At 47.7% G+C, this 21,594-nt stretch overlaps 1 protein-coding gene across 4 annotated transcripts; it reads left to right on the top strand.

Moving 5' to 3' along the window:
• The first annotated feature begins 405 nt into the window (after positions 1-405).
• Positions 406-21,451, top strand: EFCAB12 (EF-hand calcium binding domain 12). Of its 4 annotated transcripts, none has more exons than XM_045063334.1 (10): positions 406-1,482; positions 4,213-4,321; positions 6,624-7,072; positions 9,168-9,347; positions 11,103-11,259; positions 13,637-13,830; positions 15,228-15,441; positions 18,494-18,653; positions 20,035-20,091; positions 20,924-21,451. In XM_045063334.1, exons 1-10 carry the CDS (start codon positions 1,435-1,437, stop codon positions 21,180-21,182), a joined length of 1,827 nt encoding a protein of 608 aa, XP_044919269.1. In that variant the 5' UTR covers positions 406-1,434; the 3' UTR covers positions 21,183-21,451. The 4 variants fall into 4 exon arrangements, with proteins under 4 accessions (XP_044919269.1, XP_044919270.1, XP_012910239.2 ...); XM_045063335.1 differs by having other exon boundaries at positions 9,165-9,347; positions 11,103-11,223; XM_013054785.2 differs by having other exon boundaries at positions 407-1,482; positions 9,165-9,347.
• The last annotated feature ends 143 nt before the right edge of the window (positions 21,452-21,594 follow it).

Raw genomic sequence — 21,594 nt, 5'->3', positions numbered from 1 at the left:
AAAGTGATAGGCTATCACCACTCACAGTACCTCACACGGTTATGATGATTCTTGAGGTAATGCATGTAATTAATTGCTTAACCAGAGCCTGGCTTATGAAAGTGCTATGTTAATGCGGCTCATAGGGATGGTCTGAGTGACTACCTCAGGTTGAGAGGGTCACAAAGATAATGCAATTCATTGAAGATGGTGCCTTATGCAGAGTGAGCACTCAAGTGTTTGGTTTTTTTTTTTTAACTTTTTATTGAGACAAAATTCACATAATATAAAATTCATCATTTAATCATTTTTTTAAAGATTTTATTTATTTATTTGACAGACAGAGATCACAAGTAGGTAGAGAGGCAGGCAGAGAGAGAGGAGGAAGCAGGCTCCCCGCAGAGCAGAGAGCCCGATGTGGGGCTCGATCCCAGGACCCTGGGATCATGACCTGAGCCGAAGGCAGAGGCTTTAACCCACTGAGCCATCCAGGCGCCCCTCATTTAATCATTTTTAAAGTATACAATTAAATGATTTTTAGTACACTCAGCAATGTTCTGCAACCATCATCACTAACTCTAAAACATTCCCAACACGTTGAAAAGAAACTGCTTGTTAGCAGTCAAACCCAAAGCCACACACCTCACCTCCAGCCTCTGGCAATTACCAATCTGCTTTCTGTGTCTGTAAATTTGCCTGTTCTGTGCATATCTTATAAGTAAAATAATATGTGACCTTTTGTGTCTGGCTTCTTTCGCTTAACATAATGTTTTGAAGGTTCATCTGTATTGCAGCATGCATTAGTACTTAACTTTATGACATTCCATTGTGTGAACAGAGTACATTTTGTTTATCCATTTATCAGTTGATGGGCATTTCAAGTGTATATTATTAATATTCCCGTTATCAGTTCTGTATTTCCAAGCCATATATACTGCCTCTATTTGGCCAAGACTCTTGGGGTTTCTACAACACCTATGCAGGAGGCAGGGTCAGTTCCTTGGATGAAAAGGAAAGACGTGGAGGCTGGCTCAAGATCCTACTGCTTTCGGGAAAAACACGGGTTTATTACTCGAGGTTCAGGGGCCACTGGGCCATACTAAGAAACCCTGTCTTTCGCCAACCCAGGAATTCTGCACGGCTGCGATTGCCTCTTAGGACCCACGAAAGGAGCAGCACTAGGCGTTGGGAGAAGGAGGGCCGGGAGGGCCAGGAGAGCCCGCCCCCACAACCCTCTTGCTCCCGCGGACTTCGCGAGCGTGGCCGCGCTCAGCCAATCAGTGGAGGGCGTCTGTAGTCCTGGCAACAGTAGCTTCTAAGCTTGCTACTTCAGAGTCTCTTGCAAAATTTGGTATTCCTGTTTTTTTGTACTCCGACGCAAGCAAGAAAGCAAGCGCGTGCACACACGCATGCACACACACTCTTCAGCGCCCGCTTCTGACGCTGCGACCATGAATGACGATTCCTATGAAACGTATGAGACTCTGTTCCTGTCGGTGGTCGGTAAGCTCCCGGAAAGCAGTGCCATGCACATGCGTACAAGTAGGGTGAGGGCAAGGACGAGGGGCGGGGGGGCAAATATCTCATTATGCCGTCCTCCCTCTGGGTGAGGGGTTGCCAGGGAGTCGGGGTCAGGTCAGGCACATTTCTCAGATTTCCATGCCCAAGCTGGAGGAGTGGGACAACTTGCCTTGGTCTGAAATCAGAGGTCCAATCTTTGAGCCTGGGAAAGACATCCACAGCCCTCTGGCTCGTCCTCTGCCCCATTTCTCCACTGGATATTAATGTATTGGGTACTGGAGAAGAAGCATGGAGAAAACTCAGTCCTCCTCCTTCTACCATAGCCTGCTGCAGCAAAGCCCTGCAACTTCAGAGGTGAAGGACAGGCAGATAAACAGATAATTACAGAAGAAAGGGTGGATGCCAGGCCAGGGGATGACACCCAGGAGTAAGAGTTCTGCTAAGTATAGAGGATGGGGAGGAACAGTTCCAAGGTTCTGGAAGATATATTTACACTGGGGTCTAAATTAAGGATACAAGGAGTTCTCCATGCCAAAGAGAGGTCAGAAGGGACAAGATCATGAAAGATCTTGTGAGCCAGGAAATGGAGAAACCACTGGGAATGACAGTGTTAGATTGGGAGCATTAGCAAATGCAGAGTGAACTGGCAGACTCAGAATGCTGGAAGCACAGATTGATAAGATCTGGGGCTGTCCAAAACATCCAGATCAAAGATACTGAGAGGTGAGGGGGAGTAGCCAGGCTAGAGGGGTTAGAACACTTGGGGGGCTGATTGAATAAAGCATGGAAAGAACAATCCAAGATAATGGCCAGGTTGGTAGCTAGAGTGACCTGGAGATGGAGGTGCCTTTCACAGAAATCAGGAACCTAACAGAAACAGATTCAGTGGGGACAGTACATGGAGATCAGTGCAGTCTTCATTGGTTGAGTCTGAGATACTTGTAGGCCATCCAAGTGGAGATGCTTTAGGAGAAATTGTATGTAGAAAGTTGGAGGCAATTTCAAGTCATAAATATTGGCATGGATGTCCTCAGCATGCAGAAGGTCACAGAAACAAGAGTAGAGGAGATTGGAAAACAAACAAACAAACAAACAAACAAACAAGAAAGCCCAGTGTAGACCTGGAAGGCACCAATTTTAAGGGGTGGGCAGGAAGAGAGGGGCCAAACAGCACCTAACTTGAGAGGTAGGATGGAACTTAGAGACTTGAATCAGCCAAGACAAACAATTTCAAGTGAGTTGAATTGTCTCCAGATTCCTGAAAGGCTGTCACACTAAAGAGGGAACAAATGCATTTTCTGGTGCATCAATGGGGAGGACTAGGACCAAGGGATAGAAATTCCAGGGAAATGAAATCTGGGTCAATATAAGAAAGTCTTTTCTAGCAATCCGAATTAGGCATCCATAAGGCGAAGTAGAGAACTCCCTGTCGCCAGAGGTGTATACAGAGCAAAGGTAAAATCTGCCAGGGTCATTGAAGAAAGAGTTCCCTGACCTGGGAAGGCAGTGGGACTAGCGAGCCTCTGAAAGCAGTCCTCACAATCCCTTGGGGACATTTTCACACAGTCTCTACCCACAACTATGCAGTGACCTCTTTTATTATAAGAGCCCACCTCACTTTCTTATAAATGGACACAGGACCCCAAAGATCACTAGAATGGAAGCTCCATGGTGTCGTGGGCATGTGATCTTTGATAGGGTAGTCAGGGTGACTTTGGGGGTGGTGCACTTGGGCTGAGAACTATATGATGAAAAGGACTCAGCCAGGGGAGATCTTGGGGAATCCCATGCCCTTCAGAGGGCACAATAAATGCCAAAACCAAGTTGGGACAGAGCTAGGAGAGTTGGACAAACAGAAAGCAGACCTGTGCAGCTGGAGCAAACTGAGCAAGGGGGAGAGAAGTGGGGGGAGAAGCAGATGCAGGGCCCAGGTAAGAGCAGCGGTGTAGATCATTGCAAGAGGGGCCGGTTTATTCTAGAGGCACTGAGAAGCCATTTCAGTGAAGCCATTGAAGGATTTCAAGGGGGAGTGACTCGTGACTCTTCTGGCTAAGAGAAGATCATGGATTTGGAGTCTAGGGAGGGCACAAGTGGCAGTGGCAAGGCCAGAGAGGAGCATATTTTGATTATGTTCCCATGGTCAACATGGTAAAGTTTAAACCCCTTAATCTGCATTCAACATGATTCCAACTTCATTTCCCACTAACCTCCTTCACACATATGTGCTTCCAACTTGTGGAACTACAGTAACCCTTAAATCTCCAAACTTCACCCCTAACCTTTCCCAACGCTAGCCCCTCCACCCCTTGAAATCTGACTCCTTCTTGAAGGCACATGTCGATGCCTCCTCCTTCATGATCACCTCCCGGGTTTCTCCATCAGCATTTCTCCCCCAACTGAGAGCATCTTGTTACCCCTCCAGTTAACCCACCTTGTTCCATGCCAGCGCTCTGTGGTCAGGCACCCAGCCTCATTTGGATCTGCACGTGGCCATGCCAAGTACTGGATGATTCTCAGCAAATAGTGGTTTGATGAATGGTTACAGTCTCAGCTGTACCCAGCATCTTGTCCTCAAAGAAATGATAAAGGGGTTGTTAAGAAGTGCTCACTTCTGTCCACATTGATGTATAATCATTATTTTCTGACCCGAAAGAAACACATGGGCACTGTAAGGAGACTTAACAAATGTCCTGAATGTTCACTTTGTGCCAGGCTGGGGACCAGGGATACATGGGCTCTAGGACACAGCCCTTAACATTGCAAAACTCACAGGCCATTGGGAGAGAAAGACTCAGAAAGCAGCTTCATCCAGAAAAATATGGTAAATGCTATGATGGGGATGGGCATGGGCACTGTGGGAACCCAGAGTGGACATGAGGGTGGTGGTTGAGGGGTGGGAAGGTTTCAGGGGATGGTGATGCCTAACCTAAGTCTTGAAGAGTATTCCAGAGAGGAAAGAGTATGTGGCTGGGGCAAAGGAACCAAGGAATGGTAGCTCAGTTTGGGGGTACAAATACTGGGGAAGGCCAGAAGGAACAGAGAAGAAGCCCATTATAGAATCTGGAAAAGGTGGGTAGTTTCAGTGGGGCCAGGTTAAGGAGATTGAATTTTATTTTGGAGGCAATGAAAGGGATTTATTTATTTATTTATTTATTTATTTATTTTAAAGATTATTTATTTATTTATTTGACAGAGGGAGATCACAAGTAGGCAGAGAGGCAGGCAGAGAGAGAGGAAGGGAAGCAGGCCCCCTGCTGAGCAGAGAGCCCGATGTGGGACTCGATCCCATGACCCTGGGATCATGACCTGGGCCAAAGGCAGTGGCTTAACCCACTGAGCCATCCAGGTGCCCGATGAAAGGGATTTAAAACAAGGGAGTTTGGGTTTTCAAAGGAAAATATGGTGACAGTGTTTTTAATAATAATGTTATATCCCTTCTGAATTTCAAAACATATCTGTTATTCATTTGATCTGTCCCAGCTCTGCTACTAATCAACTGTGTGAACTTGGGCCTCTTGGGACCTTTGTGCCCCTATCTGTAAAATGGTATAATCATAGAGCTGGCTTATTGGGTCTGTCCATTTGACATCCACTCATTCACCAAACAATTACTGAGCTCCCTCTGTATGTTGGCATGTGGAGGTACGGGGACTCCAGCAGGGAGAGATGAGGTCCCAGTCTATAGTCTATTGAAAAAATAAACATCAACCAAGTAATTACACCAGGGATTTCAAACACAAATGTCTACCTGAAGCAAACACTTAATAAGTGAACTGATGTGCATGTGAGACTATAGAGAATGGTGGGGACTATGGCAACCCGGAGAGGGCATGCCCCAGTGTAAAGTAACTCAAGTTGGAAAATTTTAAGGAGTATGTCAAACAAAACAGGTCTCATTCAACATGAAGTGGTCCAAAGGAAAAGTATAGGTTGTATTACACAGAGATAATATGAGGATATAACAGAGCTTGGGAGCTGTACAGGTAACATGTGGCCTGAGGATGAGGAGTGAGGAGGGGATGGGTAGGGAAGGGAACATTTCTGGCAGATGAACACCCTTGTTGGATGTTGGATGTTGGATGCTTAGAACATTCAGGGATCATTGAGAGAGGTCAAAGCGTTTGGGTTATACTAAGGAAAGACAGGCAAGCGATGAGGCAGAAAAGGCTGGCAGAGGAGGATCATGGAACTTTGAAAGTCGTGGAAGGGTTTCAAAATAGGTGAAGGGCGAGTACATAAAAATAACTGTGTACTTAGTATAAACAAAACACTTCTAAAATGGACTGATTCTAACCATCTCCACCACTCAGTAAAGTAGGTAACCTCTTTTTCTCCATTGTGCACATGAAGAATTGAGATAGAGATGCTAAGTAACTTGTCCAAGATCATGCAGCCATGAAGCAACAGAGCCAGGACACGGCTGGAGTATTCTGGCTCCAAAGCCTCTGCTCAGATGATCAGACCAAATCAGAATGGCATTTTTATTTTTTTTTAAGATTTTATTTATTTACTTATTCAAGAGAGAGTGCATGCACGAACAGGGCGAGGGGCAGAGGGAAAGGGAGATGCAGACTCTCCGCTGAGCATGGAGCCTGACACAGACCCCAAGATCATGACCTGAGCTGAAGGCAGATGCTTAAATGACAGAGCCACCCAAGAGCCCCCAGAATGCCATCGTTCTGGAGGCACATGGGTGGCTCAGTTGGGTAAGCGTCCAACTCTTGATTTTGGCTTCGGCCGTGATCTCAGGGTTGTGAGATTGAGCCCCATGTGGGGCTACTCTCCCTCTCCATCTGCCCCTCCCCTTGCTTGTTCTCTCTCTCTCTCTGTCTCTGTCTCTCTCACTCTCTCAAATAAATATATTTTTTTTAAGATCATTCTGATTACTGGTAAGGAGTGCTGGGGTGGGGAAGAGTAAGATTAAGTAAGAAAAAGCATATAAAGCTTTTAGCATTGTGCCTGCTTTCAGAAGTACACAATTATTATGATAGCAAAGCAATGATAAAGCCAGACCTGGAACCCAGATGCCCTATCAATCAGCCTGCTGCTGTAGCATTTTTCTTCCCTGACTCTGTTAGTCCTCTTCCTGAAAGAAACTCACCTCCTAACACTCTTCCCCGAAGGGCTCTGCCAGTCTAAGACCTCAGATGATGATGAAACCTCCAGCAAGGACCCCATCTTCAATCCTGAACCAGTCATTGCCCACTGCTTCAAGCAGTTCAAGCAGAAGGCTTTCCACCAGCCTCAGAGCCGCCGGCGGATCATCACCTTGCCTCAAAACGAGGATCCAATACCCATCAATCTCACGGCCCAAGCCCAGACTCCCCCACAGCCAATATCCAGCTTCAAAGTCCTGGGAGCCGGGGATATCCTGGGGCAGCCAGACGATGCAAAGACCTGGCTCAGCCAGAGACTGAAGCTTCGGCAGAACCTGGAGTCATTCGGCGACACAGAGAAGTGGCTGCAGAACAAGCCTTGCCTCACCCCTTCAGAGGCCAAGGTCTTAAACATGATCCGAAAGGAGCATGAAGCCCATTTGCTGGCCTGTCTGACTCCTACCAGAGCCACCAAGGTGAGCCGCCCCACTTGATGATGAAGAGACTGAAGGTGTTAGGGGCATACTGTCATTTCATTCCCTGTGGTTAGGCAGAATAGGGGGTGTCCCCCCATCAAAGAGGGACAGAGAAGTCCCAAAAGGGGGGTGTATTGGGGACAGAACAAGGAGGAGAGCTGTGATGCCTCTTATGACCTCATCTCGGGAGATCACAGTTTCAAGAGAATCACATGATCACTTTCACCATATTCTATCTGGCAGAAGCAAGTCATTAGGGCTGTTCACACTCGATGGGAGGGGAACCAGGCTCCATCTCAGAAGGGAGGAGTGGAAGAATTTGTAACCGTATTTTAAAACCACCTGAGGAGGGATAATTCCTGGCATTCCATCTATGGGACATTTTAAAATACTCATTGTTCATTCATTGGTCACATATTTGTTGAGGGTTGATGCGTGCCAGGCAGGTGCTCCTAGTGCCGCTGTGAGGATCAGAGCTGCAAGCCTGGAAGAAAAAATGAGGAACTCCCTTTTATAAATATAGAACTAGAAGCTCAACGAGGCCAGTCAATTGTCCAGGCCTATAGAAGTAGTCAATGGAAATCTTTTTTTTTTTTTAAGATTTTATTTATTTGACAGACAGAGATCACAAGTAGGTAGGGAAGCAGGCAGAGAGAGATGAGGAAGCAGGCTCCCTGCTGAGCAGAGAGCCCGATGCAGGGCTCGATGCAGGGCTCGATCCCAGGACCCTAGGATCATGACTTGAGCCAAAGGCAGAGGCTTTAACTCACTGAGCCACCCAGGTGTCCCAGTGAGTGGGAGTCAGTATCAAAGCCCTCATCCCCCAATGCTTGGTGTCTGTGACATTCCCTTGTAATGCAAACACTTGAAATTTCTCCCAGGTGAGGTTAAGTTGGGGTAAAAGGTCAGATAATTTAAACCTAGCTTGGCTACTTCCTAGCTCTATGATCTGGGCTTCAGTTTTCCAATCTATTAAATGTGGATAACCACTGTACCTACTTTCTAGGGTTGCTGTGACATCTAAATGGATGAATTTATATCAGGTGCCTTGGACAGTGCCGGCCACAGAGCAAGCACTCAATATTATGTCTGTCCTTTTGATTGCCGTCTCACTGATATCAGAGTCAGTCCTTGGTATAATCAGAGTCCAAACCCAAATTTCCTAGGTCTCACACACCCTTCCTGACAGCAGCACGGTGCTATGAATAAGCCCTAGACTTGGGTTAGAAACCCAGCTCTACTGTCAAGAGTCGTGTGAACCTGGATGAGCCAACTTCACTTCACTGAACCTGTTTTCTCATTTGTAAAAAAGGAAAGTCATACCTAATACCTAATTTACAGCATCATTTAGTCATTCAGCAAGCAATGACTGCCTGTCTGCCTGGGGCTGGAGGATTTTTCAGTAGGGGGACGGGAGGTAAGGATATATAGCTTAATCGGACATGGTCTTCCTTCAAGATGTTCAGATATTAATGGGGGAGGAAGACACATCAGATCGATGACTACAGTTTGCTGTAGACCATTAATAGAGGTGGGTCCCAAATGCAGAGAAACTATAAACCAGGGAACAGAAAGGCCCTTTGTAAACTGTCAGGTGCTGCACCAAGGTGAGGGGTATTATTCTGAAATATTCCCCATAACCTGGAATTAGAGGAAAAGTAAGAGTTGGACAGGTAGAGAAAGGAGGAAAGGTATTCTGGTCAGGAGGCCCAGCAGGAGCAAAGACTGGGAGGTAGGAGGATTAGAGCCTTGTCTGGCTCTGGGTGGGGGCATGTGTCTGGGGGCACTGAGAGTCCAGTGGGATTATACTCCTGACTTGTCTGACAGGAGAAATGGGGTAAGAACGAAATGTTAGTTCTCATAATATCCAGACCTCTTGTTTCCGATGGGAAAATGGAGGTCCCAAGATGAAAAGAATCTATAGCGACAGGCAGTTGCCCCGAGTCCAGTGCCCCTTTTACTCCATCCTGTTGTCTGTTTAGAGCTGCTCGGCCACTTGCTCTCCCTGTTCTTTCTAACTCTTAGAATCACACTCCAGTAGCCTGTCCCCCCTGAATTCTCCCCCTCTACCCCACTCTCTTACTTTTCGCAGAAGAGCCCCCGGCCTTCCCGCCGACCTGTGCCCCAGCTCCGACTGCCCAAGCCTTCTGCCTTGACCACCTTGTACTCGTACCTGCGCAGCCGCAAGATGAAGATCCTGGAGATATTCGGCAAGGTGGACTGGGGTGAGAACCAGAGGATCTCTAGGGAGGAGTTCATGGCAGCTCTGAAGGCGGTAAGTGCCTCCTGTCCTCCCTCCGGGCTGGCCCGAGTGGGGAAGATGTCCATGCTCCCTGCCCCCACTTCTGCCTGCATCCAGGTCCTGGCAACTGAAAAGTAGACGCAGGGGACTCAAACTATCAGCCTTGTTACTTATAAAGCCAACTTGGAAAACGTAGCATAATTTGTGACCTCATCAGACCCCTAAAAGCACCCCTGCATGGGTCTGACCTAAAAAGCCCCTATCTGAGTGGAAAGTCTGCAGAACCAACCCCATAACCAATCAACTTCATGAGGAATCACTGTCTTGCCCATTGGACCCCAGACCTGTGCACAGAAATTGCTGGGCTGTCAGTCCTGCCTCTAGAACCTTCTAGACCTTCTCCAGCTGTCACTGGCACATGATCATATAGAGGTCTTTAAAAATGCAGCTTCTGACTCAGTACCTCTGTGCATGGCCTGAGATGTTACATTCTAACAAGCTCCCAGTGATGTTTATAGTACTGTCCCTCAAGCCACACTTTCAAGGGCTAGCCAAGATTTTAAGTTAATTATAAAGAAATAAAATTTTAAAATCCAGTTCCTCACTCACAATAACCACATTTTGGATGCTCAGTAACTACACATGATGAGCAGTTCCTCTACGAGGCCACACAGTTACAGAACATTCCATTATTGCAGAAAGTTTCACTGGTCTAGTAAGGGGTCTACTAACTATCGCCCAGAAGTCAGTTCCAGCCTGCCTCTGTTTTTGTAAATAAAGTGTTATTGGAACACAGCTACACTCATTTGTATGCATTGTCATGGCCATTTTAATGCCACAATGGTAGATTTGGGTAGTTATGAGAGAGACTATATGGTTCATGGAGCCTAAAATATTTACCATCTGGCCCTGTATAGAAGAAGCTTGCTGACCTCTGGTCTGCATGAATTAAGCTTTTATATACTTTGAATACAAGCTACCTTTACAAAACACTTTAGGAAGCTGGCGGCTACCATCTTTCAGCCCACCATCTTTTATGGTTTTGAGTCATCACCAGTCTTCACACTATTGTTTCCTGATATGTACTCATCTAAACAATCTTTCAAAACATGAAAAAAAGATAAAGTGTTTTTAATCATCATAACCAAAAAAAGATAAAATATTATATCCTTTCATCCTAGGCATCTTCTAACCCTCTTTGAGGAAAGCTCAGTGAATAATGACTGCAGTATACAAAATTATATTTCCTTTAAGACTTTTCCTCTTGAATATTTGGTATTGATGGCAAGCATTACAGTTTTACAAAGTTACTCACTATCCTTCAAAGAGTAACGTGTATCGTATTTCTGATCCACTTCAGTTAAAGGAGGCTAATGTGTTTCTCATGGACAAGGATGGTAGACGTGAAATCCTTTTTCCAGTCCAGCCTGGGAAAGCTGGCATTGAGCTCGGTATGGAGTGGGGTGGTGGTCCGGAAGGAGGAAGGAGAGGATTCTGCAAAGATGGTGGCTTATCTGGACTGGGTTTTGAAAGAGGGATAGGAGTTCTTCAGATAGGTGGAAACACCTGAGTAAAGGCAGAGGGTGAGAAAGTGTAGAGTGTGTTCAGGACCTGGGAAAGGGCTCTAAGCTCCTGCGGCAGAGGCCTTGGGCATGAGCTGGGAGTGGTGGTGGATGAAACCAGAAACTAGACAAGAGAGGTGGGGCCAGGCTGCTATGGCTTTGGCCATACTGGCTGGATGTTTGGAGTGGAGCCCACCCACTTTGGTGGCTTCTCTTCCCTCCTCAGATTGGAGTCCCTCTGAAAAACCAGGAGATGGAGGATGTTGTGATCTATCTCAGCTCTCTGGGAAAGTGCAACAACATTACCACGGATATCCTAGCCAACACCTACAAGCAGTGGTCTTTGGGTGAGCAGAGAAGCACCCTGTCGACTGAGAGGGAGTGTACGTATCCACTCCCCAACCCCATGTCTCCACTTCCCCATCCTGGGAACAATCAGGGTGGAGGCAGCCTTGGCTTACTTTCTGAGTGTATTCTCCAACTTTGGCTTACCATAGGTGGGCCAAGCTTCTAGAATCCCCAGGTGCAACAATCAACTAAAGAGTAGATATTCTCATGAGTGCTCAGCTACCATATCCATTCAAAGATCTTGAGGCCCAGCCCTTATCCTTAAGGGAGGATTTCCAAAGGTAGTTTCAGCCCTCCAATGCTTACCTGATAGATTGATATCTGACCCAAACAGAAGACCTTTCCACTTGTATGTGGGCCCAAGGCCTTCTTACTATTAATCTATATTTTACTGATAAAAAGTTAACTAAAATTCAACCCCCCCAAAAACCCACTAAAATTCAGAAACCAGAATTAGCACATGTTTAGAGTTTACTGGAAAATCTATTTTGATATTCTGCTATCAGAGATATTATCAGGGTTGCTATGAACAGTTGTATGAGTTGTGCACAGCTCAAGTTCCATTTGCTAGGTCATGTGCTTGTGGAACCACTTCTGTCCAAATATAGGACAGAGGCAAATTAGAAATGGACCAGCCATGGCACTGGCTATGAATTTACTCTATAACACAAGGGTACATCATGGTTCTTTAGAGCTTAGTGCCACTGTTGGTGCAAAAAAATTTTAAATTGAACAACTACAGATAAAATTAAAGGTCTCCTTTTAACCTCCACCCATCTTTCCAGAGCCCTCCCCAAATGTAATCAAATATAACATATAATAACTATAACAACAATATAACAAATCCCCAAATATAACATCTTTCTTTTTCTGAATCAAATAAATCTTGCTTTTGGCCCCACCCACCAGGCTGGAAGGAGTTTCATTTCAGATGTTGATGTGGGGTGTTCCTCACACTCTCTGGGGACACAGGAGAGCCCTGGGGGAGGAGGGGAGGGAAGAGGTTTCTTCTTCCAGAGTCCCAGGGAATCTGAGCACCCTCCAGGCACCTCCTGCTCATGTCACCACCACCAACCCCAGTGATAATCTCCAGCACCCTTCATGTCCAGCATGTGCTCAGGGCTGCCTCAAGTCAGGCTTGCTTCCCCATCCATGCTCTTTTGACTTTTCATTATAAATTACCAAAGCTCGCCCTTATTCATGTGGTTTGCTATGAGCCATTTAGTGAATGACCACAGTACTCATAATGCATGTTTGTAGCAAATGTATTTGGGGCCTGTTATTTCCCAATAAATAGACTTGAAGTCAAGAGCAGGTATTTGCTTGAATGGTGCCATCTCAGTGTCATCATGGAGCCCTTTCTCCTGGACAGCATCAGTGGGCAGGGTAAGCAGACTTGGGTATCACTTGCTTTGCCTAGAGGGGCAGCAGCATCAAGACTCTGGGTGCCCAGCTCAGAAAGGGAAGGCGGTAGCATCTGGGAGCACCTTCTATGGGCTGGGTCGTTTTACCCACAGCAGCAGCTCAGATAACCCTCCAAGTCCCTGGAGGTCAGAGCTGCATTTCACACTCGGTGAGGAGAAAGCTGAAGCTCAGCCACCAGTCTGTAGTCTGGAAACTAGAGGATGGCTGGACCATGATTTCATGTCATCCCAGGACAGTGGAGCCCTGAACTAGGGCAGGGGCAATGGGAGGCTTTCATCCATCCATATCTGTGTTGAGCACCTATTATGTGCCAGGCACCCTTCAAAAACACCAGGAACTGGGAACACAGGAATAAAGAAGCCAATGAGCTTCCATGTAGCAGGTTAGCCAAGATGATGTCTAGTCGTGATTAATGCTTTGAAGACAACAGGACAGAGTGAGGAAGTGGTGGTCAGGGGAGGCCTCTTTACAAAGCAGCTCTGGGGCTGACACTTGAGTGAGTAAAGAGGAACCAGTCTGGTGGAGCGCATCCTAGGCAGTTGGAGCTACAAAGGCAAAGGCCCTGACTTGGGAAAGTTTTCAGGGGACAGAAAGCCATTGTGGTGGCTTGGGGGAGTGAGGGAGGGGTAATGTTTAGAAGATGGGTTGGGTGGATGCTGAGCAAGGATCCTGTAGAACCTTGCAGACCAGGAAGAGGATTCTGGGCTTTAGTCCGAGTGCTGTGGGAAGCCATCAGGGGAATGAGGTGATTATATTTTGTAAAGGTCCTATTTGTTGTTTGATGGAAACAGGATGGTAGAGGATGGGAGGGGTAATAGGAAGGCTGGGACTGTGGTGCACAAGGGATGCCATTGTGGAAACAGAGATGGCACAGACGGGCCACGTGGGAAGTGAGCAGAGGGGTGGCCCATACCTGCTTGGTCCCATCAGTTAACCACTCAATGGATTCCTTAGGTGGGCCTCATCACAGTCTCTCCGTCCTTTCAGATTATAGATCCACCAAGCACAGAGGTTCCCTCCAGAGTGCATCCAAGAACCAGGTGGATTTGGCCCCACAGCCTTGCAAGATGGACCTGCTGACTGTGCCCCTGGTTGACACCCACATGGAGGCACGGCCCATGACTCTGGAGGAGATGGAGGACGTTGGCAAGCGGTACCGTGAGAGGAAGCGGCAGCACAAGGTACCCAGGCCAACAGGAGGGGCATGGGGCTAGGTGCCTAGACAGGCTCGGGTTCAAGTTCACTGCACCTTCAGGCTGCAGAACTCCAGGGAACAGACTTCTTCATCTGATAATGAGAACAACACCTACCTCACAAAGTTTCTCCGAAGAAGAAATGAGATAATGTTTCTGAGAGTATGGAGTGCCCCTCCTCCCATTCCTTAACTGTGACTTTGCATCCTGAGACCAGGTCTGAGGGCTGCATCTCCATCACAGCTGGAATCCAAGTGCCCAGTACAGGGCCTGCCACTGTGTGGGCACTCCAGAAACACATGACCAGTGAAAGAAGAATGGATGGCGTGAATGAATTCATCCAACAAATATTTATCGAGAGACGGCAGTGTGCCAGGCACTCTTTTAGCAGAGAACAAACCAACCCCTGCCGCCAGGGAGGCAGACAATATTAGCATTATACTATATATAAATACATATTTTATTATATATAATAAATATAATATAAAGATATATTATAATATTATGATATTATAATACTCTATGTTTAATTATATAAGTATATAAAATATATTAATATATTCTATTTATTTTATATATATATAATAAAATGTTAAACACTATAAGTGCTATATCAGTTAAGATCTGATTCACTTCATGACAAGAAAACCCCAACATATTTGAGCAGGATCAGTAAACTTTGTAAAGAGCCAGGCAACGCTGTTTTAGACTTCTGGGGCTCTATAGTTTCTGTGGCCACTATTACCCAAGAGCAGCCACAGACTGCAGCCACGAAACAAATGAGTGCCTCTGTGTTCCAAGAAAACCATTTTTATAAAAACAGGTGCTGAGCCAGATGTGGCCTGTGGGCTGTATTTTGCTGATCCTGGTGTTAGATGCTGCAAAAATATAGTTGTTGTTGTTTTTTAAATTTCCTTGTAAATAAATAAGAAGGCCAGACATGGCTCGGCATTCCGCAGGCTTCTTTGGCTTTGCTCTGCTATTCTTAACACTGTGGTTCAACCTCAAAAGCACAGATATCTGCGCCTAATTTAAATCCTGGTGCAGCCAAGCCTGCGGATGCCTTGTTTCACCAAGGCACTGACGTCGCACCCTACTGTACCTATGACATAATGACATGCAGCTCCACATACAGGGCTGTTCACACTCACACAGCACTGCCGGCCTTGAGCTTAGCCTTTCAAGTGCTCTTGGGGGTGACCTTGACTATGTGTGATTTTTCTCTCAAGGTACTGACTTCAGAGTCTGAACTTGGGTCCCTCCCTGTACTCTTTGCCATTTCCCTTCATGGGGGAGATGGAGATGAGGTGCCACATCTGCCTTCTGGCCAGGAAGGCAAAGAGAAGCTGGAGAAAAGTGGGTGCCAACCTCCATTCTCTTTGCAGCTCAAGATCCCCTCCATCCAGTACCTGGAGCGGTGCCGCCTGGTGCGCAGTGGGAATAAGCACTTTGATGAGCACTGTCTCCCGTCCACCCTGCACGGGGAGATGAGGGAGCTCGTCGACATGTCCCGCAGGGACAACTTTCTGGTCTACCTGCAGTGCCACAAGCTCTGTGAGTACTACGGCCTCCCGCTGACGGAGGACATCCTCATGAAAGGTAAGGGTTTTGGGGGCTGGCCCTTGGGAGGTTGCCAAGAGGGCCCAGGACCTGGGTGCAGGTGGCATTCACCTGTGGTTTGTCCTTCCCCGGCTGACATATACCCAGCTAAACTGCTGTGACCTGTGGTGGGGGTATGGAAGGGGGAGGGGGAGGGGAGGAACAGTCCAGTCTGTTTTCCAGTTAGGTAGGATTTCTAGAATCCTGGAGGTACCCAGGCTCCACAGACACAGAGGTCTGGTTTCCCCCAATGGAGCTGCCAGGCATTCTAGAACAGGAGTTCAGGGTGAGGGAGTCCTGAAGTTGAGCAGAAAGGAACAGTGCCATTTTCAAAGAGGGAGATATGATAGAAGTGATAACCACTATGATTGTACTGGGCTTTTCCAAAACCACTTCCTAGGTCAGGTCTGTTTCTTGGTTCTTCTGTAACACGGAGGTAGGAATACACAAGGGGGCAAGTTCTGCTGAGGCCCTTTGCTCTCTGCTCAGACCACAGGACTGGGCCCTGAGATTTCCACACTGGCCTCACCCTCTGTTTGAGGGAGAATTGTGTTTCCATATATCCAAGCAGACCTAAACCCTCCACACCTCTGGGTAGAGCATGTGCTTCTGGGAGACGGGGATGGGAAGTGCCCCATAAGCCCTCAATGATCACCCTGCGATGTTGCTGTCCCAAATCTGTGAATTTATAAATTTAACGGGAAGGTCCCACTTCAGGCCTTAAAAGCATGAAAGAGTAAGTTGCTCTTGAGGGCAGAGGTTTCCCAAGTGGCCAGGAAGGAACCATGGCCAAACTGGGTAGTGTGACTTTCAGAGAAAGGGGCACACGGACAGGCGTGTGACTTCCCTGAGAATAAGTTAGTCGTCACAACTGACTATTTCCATCTTTTTCCCAAGAGAGAGGGAAGCAAGTGCACATTGTACAGGGCCCTAGGTCTTGTATTAATTTGCTCAGGCTGCCACAATAAAATACCACAGACTGGGCTGAACAACAGAAATTTGTTTTCTTACACTTCTGGAGGCTAGAAGTGCAAGATCAAGATGCAGAAGGGCTAGTTTCTTCTGAGGCCTCTCTCCTGGGCTCACAGAATGGCCACCTTCTCGCTACCTCTTCACATGGTTTCCCCTCTGTGCACTCATGCCCCTAGTGCATCTCTTGTGTCCAGATCTCCTTTTACAAGGACACCGGTCCAATCAGATTTGAGCCCAGGCTCATCTGCCTGATCTCCTCTTGAAAGATCCTCTATCCAAGTACAAATTCTGAGGTTTCAGGGGGTTAGAGCTTCAGTATATGAATTTGGCCTTGGGGTGGGAGTTGGGGGGGACACAATTCAGCTTATAACAGGTCTGTACAAAAGTGTTTGGCCAAAAGCCTCCAGAAACACGGGCAAACCAACCTGAGGTGTCGTTGTATCCTGGGTGCACTGCACCCCCTCACTTGGGCGGCCAATTGCTGCCCCCCTGGGCTGGGAGGGCAGAGACAGGAAATCCTGGACGCATCATCCTTCCTTCCTTCTTCCTCAGGGAGACTCGTCTTCCCTGATAGTGTACATTTCCTGGTCTTGGCTAGTGGTGGAGGGGCAGCTAACTGTCTTCTGAATGCAGGCAGGCTTGCCACGCCTGCACCTGGGGCTGCCCTGCGGGCCAGGTCTTTCCTTGGGATGTGCCTCCTTTGTCCCCTCGGAACACTGAACCACTACTGATCGCCTCCACCACTAGCTTTTGCTAGCTCCTGGACCTGTCCACCTCACCAGCTGGAAGGGTCTCACACTCATGGGCACACGGGAGCATGGGGGGCGAGGGAGGTGGCTTCCTTTTGCTTCTGATTGTTCTAGATGGAAAAAAATTCTAGTCCACCTCTGACCAGCATCCTGGCCACTATCTATCGGCTGTCTCTGTGACAGAGGCCTACTCTGCTGTGAGTAAAGAAACTCAAACATTGGGACTTCCGGGTCTGTGTTCTGGACTAGAGCTTGGTGGGCTCTGACTCCAGCCCTTAAACTCAAGGGCTAGAGTTCTATAACTCTGAGGCATTTCGCCTCTCCCCAGTGAATACGGCTTTATCATTTGTCCCCTGATTTTATAGATAATACTTGCTCACTTAAGCTTTCCTTGAAAACAGAAAGATAAAAATTTCCCCAGCAGGAGTTGACATCATTAATATTTTAGAGATTGTCCTTTCATAGACCTCTTTTTCTTTTCCATTTATACAAAATTATTTATGTAAATTATTTTTAAATTGTGTATATATATTATACGTGTATATTATATGTATTACATAGATATATCTTTAAATGTGGTTTTAAAAAATCCTGTGTACTTTTCTAAAATGTTGATGCTGCATATCCTCCTTCCCTCTCCCCTCTTATCTGCACAGTCCCTGCCCAGCCCACAGATAAGCACCATTTATAACCTGGAATGTAACCTTCTATTACTTTTTTTAGAATATGAGTAAGTTATGTGTTACCATCTTGGGACAAGCACTGCTCAGTGGCTGCAGGAAGACAGAACCCCTGGCCCAGTGCTTTTGTGCTCTGACTTCTTAGAGCAGTCTCCCAAGGATATCTGTGAGATTAATTCTGGGCAAGGAGAAAGCTGCCATCGACTAAGTCTCAGTTAACCTAGTAAAGTCTTGGGTGAATCTCCCCTCCTCCTTGTGGGTTCCTGACCAGCACAACCCCTGCAGACTGCTCACTCCATCCTACCTGCACCCAGGCCTCGGGGCCATGGCTGAACTGGTTATGAACATGCTCCCTCATCTCTAGTCCAGAGAGCAGTGTTGTACCAGGCCCACTTCCTGACATTGCACTGTGGTTGTATGCCACATTGTCATTCAGGGAAGCCAGGGGAAGAGTCTAAGGGACCCTCTACACTCCTTTTGCAACTTGCTGTGAATCTACAGTCATTTAAACATAAAAATGTGCATGTATCTAAGAAAAAAATCTTTTCAAACAAAAATGTCTATTAAAATAAAAAAGCCTCCCTCTGCCCCAGAGGCTCAGGGGAAGAGGGATCCTGAGCTGACAGGTCACATTTCTCTTGCTGCTTGCAGCCCTGCTGTACCCAGGAGACAAGATCATTTTCCAGAAGGACCAGGTGCGCCCGATCCGGCAGCCGGGAGGCTACTACTCAGACTTGAAGATCTTCAGTCCAAATCTGGCCCTGCTCAAGCTCCAGGGCTTCAGCGAGGCTCTGGCTAAGAAGGCTGACAAGCTGAGTGTCAGACCCCCTGTGTTCCCTGCCATTTGCCTTCTGTCCTACTGCTGCTCCTTCAGTGCTGGGGATAGGATGGTGGCCTACCTAAGGTGTCATGGTGCACCAGTGCCTGTGTCCAAGCATGCCCAGCATGTCCAACCCCACTGGTCACCAGGTGTCATCCCTGGCACATGTCTGAGGGCCGCAGCCTCCCTGCCTCACCCCCATACAGCTACTCTCCCAACCACATCCTACATGATCTCAAGCTTTCTGGGAAAGATTAAAAAGAGGGACTTCTTCAAGAAATGGGGAGGCTCCTTCACAAATCATGGGCGGGCCATCAGGGGCCCTACAGAGGACAGGTGTGGCAGTCCCTTCTTTGTCCTGCCTTCTCTGGCAAGAGGTAGGCTTGCAGCCCTTAGGAGGAGGAAAGAATTCTGCACTGGGGCCTGTCTCTGAGCCTCAGACCAACCTGAGTCCTCTCTAAGGAGATGTCCTTCTTTGGAAGGAGGGGACCCGGGGGCAGGTGATAAACCAGCATGTGTTGAAGACTGCAGACTGGAGAACGAGCAGCATCCCCGAGGCGGGATGGGGCTAATGTGGGATGGAGAAGGGCCTGCTCCCCACCAGGAACGGCCTACATTCTGGATCCCTGCCAGCGGCCCACTGGATGGTATGGCCAGAACGGATAGGATGCAAGAGGAAATTAGACACCCTACAGGTTAAGTGGGCAAGATGCTTCACTGTCTGAGCCACAGCTTTTCATCTGTTACATAAGCATTCCAGCTCCTGGGTGGCTGACTTCCATTTCTGCACCATGAACCTAAGGAGTGGGTGGGAACATGAGAAACAGACTCTTATCCATGCTTAAGTAGGCCATAGCCATAAAGGATAAAGAGAGGGCACCAAGGGCAGGGACGGATATGTGTTTTATCTTGCTACCTGAAATGTGTTGTCAAGGTTTTGGAGGCCAGATGCAGGCCTGCTGGGAGAGAGTGCTGTCTGCGGTCGATTAGTGATGTCTGCCAAGTCTATCCTTGGGGAGTTAGTTTTCACCACACTTGTTCCAAAAGCTGGATTCAGCCTCAGCAGCATCTCTCAGCTACCTCGGGAGGTCTCTGTTCTGGGTAATAAGAAACATAAGGCTTTGCAAAGGGAAGTGGCCTGCCCAGAGTCACCCATCCAGCCAGGATGTGAGCCCAGGCCTGGCTGACCAAGCCCATTGTGGGTCCCACTGGAGCATGGAGGGAGAGAGGCTGGGTCCCACCTCAGGAAGAAGAAACTCTGCTTTTGGAGCTCTGGTTTGGACTTACTGACAGGCCCACCTCCGTGTACTGAGGCCCCATTAACTTGGATTTCCTCTCTCCTGACAAGAGACCTTTCTCTCTTATCCACTAGGAAAACACTGAAGAAAGTCAAGAAGATACACTTTAAGGAGTTTGAGGAGTTCACCAGGTCTGTAGCAATCATCCAACTCTGGAAGGGGATGGGTGGGAGGGAGGACCTGCCTCCCTTTGGAGGAGGTACCTGAGAGCTGAGAAATGGTAAAACTGCTTAGGGTGCCAGGCAGACACTGCTGTGTTGTGTTCCATGTTTTAACTCATTTAAATCCTCTTAGCAACCCTATAAAGTGACTCCTGGCATACCCATTTTACAGAAGAGAAAACTGAGGTACAGAAAAATTAATGCACTTACTCAAAGCCACCCATCTATTAAGTGGTGAAGCAGGGATCTGAACACAGCAATGCTGGCTCCAGAGACTATGCTCTGAACCTCACAGGAAAATGGTGTACATTTAAGAATATGAATTTTAGGGGCGCCTGGTGGCTCAGTCGTTAGGCATCTGCCTTCGGCTTGGGTGTGATCCCAGGGTCCTAGGATAGAGCCCCGCATTGGGCTCCCTGCTTGGTGGGGAGCCTGCTTCTCCCTCTCCCACTCCCTCCTGCTTGTGTTTCCTCTCTTGCTATCTCTCTCTCTCTCTCTGTCAAATAAAGAAATAAAAACTTAAAAAAAAAAAAGAATTTGGGTTTTAGAGACAGCAGATTGGGCATCAAGCCTGCACTCTGCCACTTGCTCACTGAGTGACTTTGAGGAAATGACTTATCCTCTCTAGGCCTTCAGATCCTCGTTGGTAAGGTAGACAGGGTAACAGAACCTAGCACTTGGAGCCGAAGGGCTTAGCACAATGCTACACCTCCACTCTGGTCACAGTTGGCCTACTCTGCTGAGCAGAAGCTCTGGCCCCAGGTAGTCTACCATGACACACTTCTGTCTTCTTTTTCTCCAGGAAGCTGCAAGTGAAGAGCCCCAGAGGTCGAAAGCGAACTCACCCCAATTTCTTCTGGCCGGGGCACCTCCTGGACAAGCTGCAGCTCTACCTGCCCACTGTGGCTATGGACCGGAGCCTGGCACTCTTCAGTTGTGTCCAACCCCAGCCCCATGCCTACTCAGCCACCTACCACCCTGACCACTGGTGGCCCATTGGGAACATGAACTACATGACCTGTGGCTATTACGATGCCCCCAAAGTCTACTACATCAACTAGAGTGACCAAGGTGTTGTGGGATCCAGCCATCCTGGGACTGTGACCAGTGCCTCTGGCAACCTGGGGCCATAGTCACCGGGGAAGTCTCAAGAGCCAGATAAAAGAAGTCATTTCAGTGGAATGGCCTGGAACCAGCTCTAGCTAGAGCAAAAGCATCCAGTGTCTCAGAAGGCAGATGGAACCCAGGAAAGATGCACAGTTTCTGAGTATTTCCCTGTCTTGACCTCTGCCCTTTTGAAATAAACTAGGTTGGAGTTTTTTTCATATCACCTGTGATCCAGCTGATGTGACTTCCTGCTCAGGAGCTGCGGCCAGACGAGTGTTTGGAAAACTGATGTCCTGAGCCCCAGGGGACTATAGCAGGAATATTCCCTGGGATGGTTTCATGGCACCTCCAGTTTCTTGTCCCGGG

This window comes from Mustela putorius, unplaced genomic scaffold (assembly GCF_011764305.1).
Source record: "Mustela putorius furo isolate JIRA1106 unplaced genomic scaffold, ASM1176430v1.1 tig00003850_pilon_pilon_pilon, whole genome shotgun sequence".
Classification (NCBI taxonomy): Eukaryota; Metazoa; Chordata; class Mammalia; order Carnivora; family Mustelidae; genus Mustela; species Mustela putorius.
Note: the sequence above shows the minus strand (reverse complement) of the source record. Positions and strands in the feature narration are given on the sequence as shown.

Excerpts from the sequence above, each read along its gene's own strand:
- EFCAB12 (XM_013054785.2), top strand. The coding sequence starts at position 1,435 with ATGACGATTCCTATGAAACGTATGAGACTCTGTTCCTGTCGGTGGTCG. Across the intron at positions 4,322-6,623 it reads GCTTCATCCAGAAAAATATG|GGCTCTGCCAGTCTAAGACC; the intron begins GTAAATGCTATG and ends TCTTCCCCGAAG. Across the intron at positions 11,260-13,636 it reads CCTGTCGACTGAGAGGGAGT|ATTATAGATCCACCAAGCAC; the intron begins GTACGTATCCAC and ends CCGTCCTTTCAG.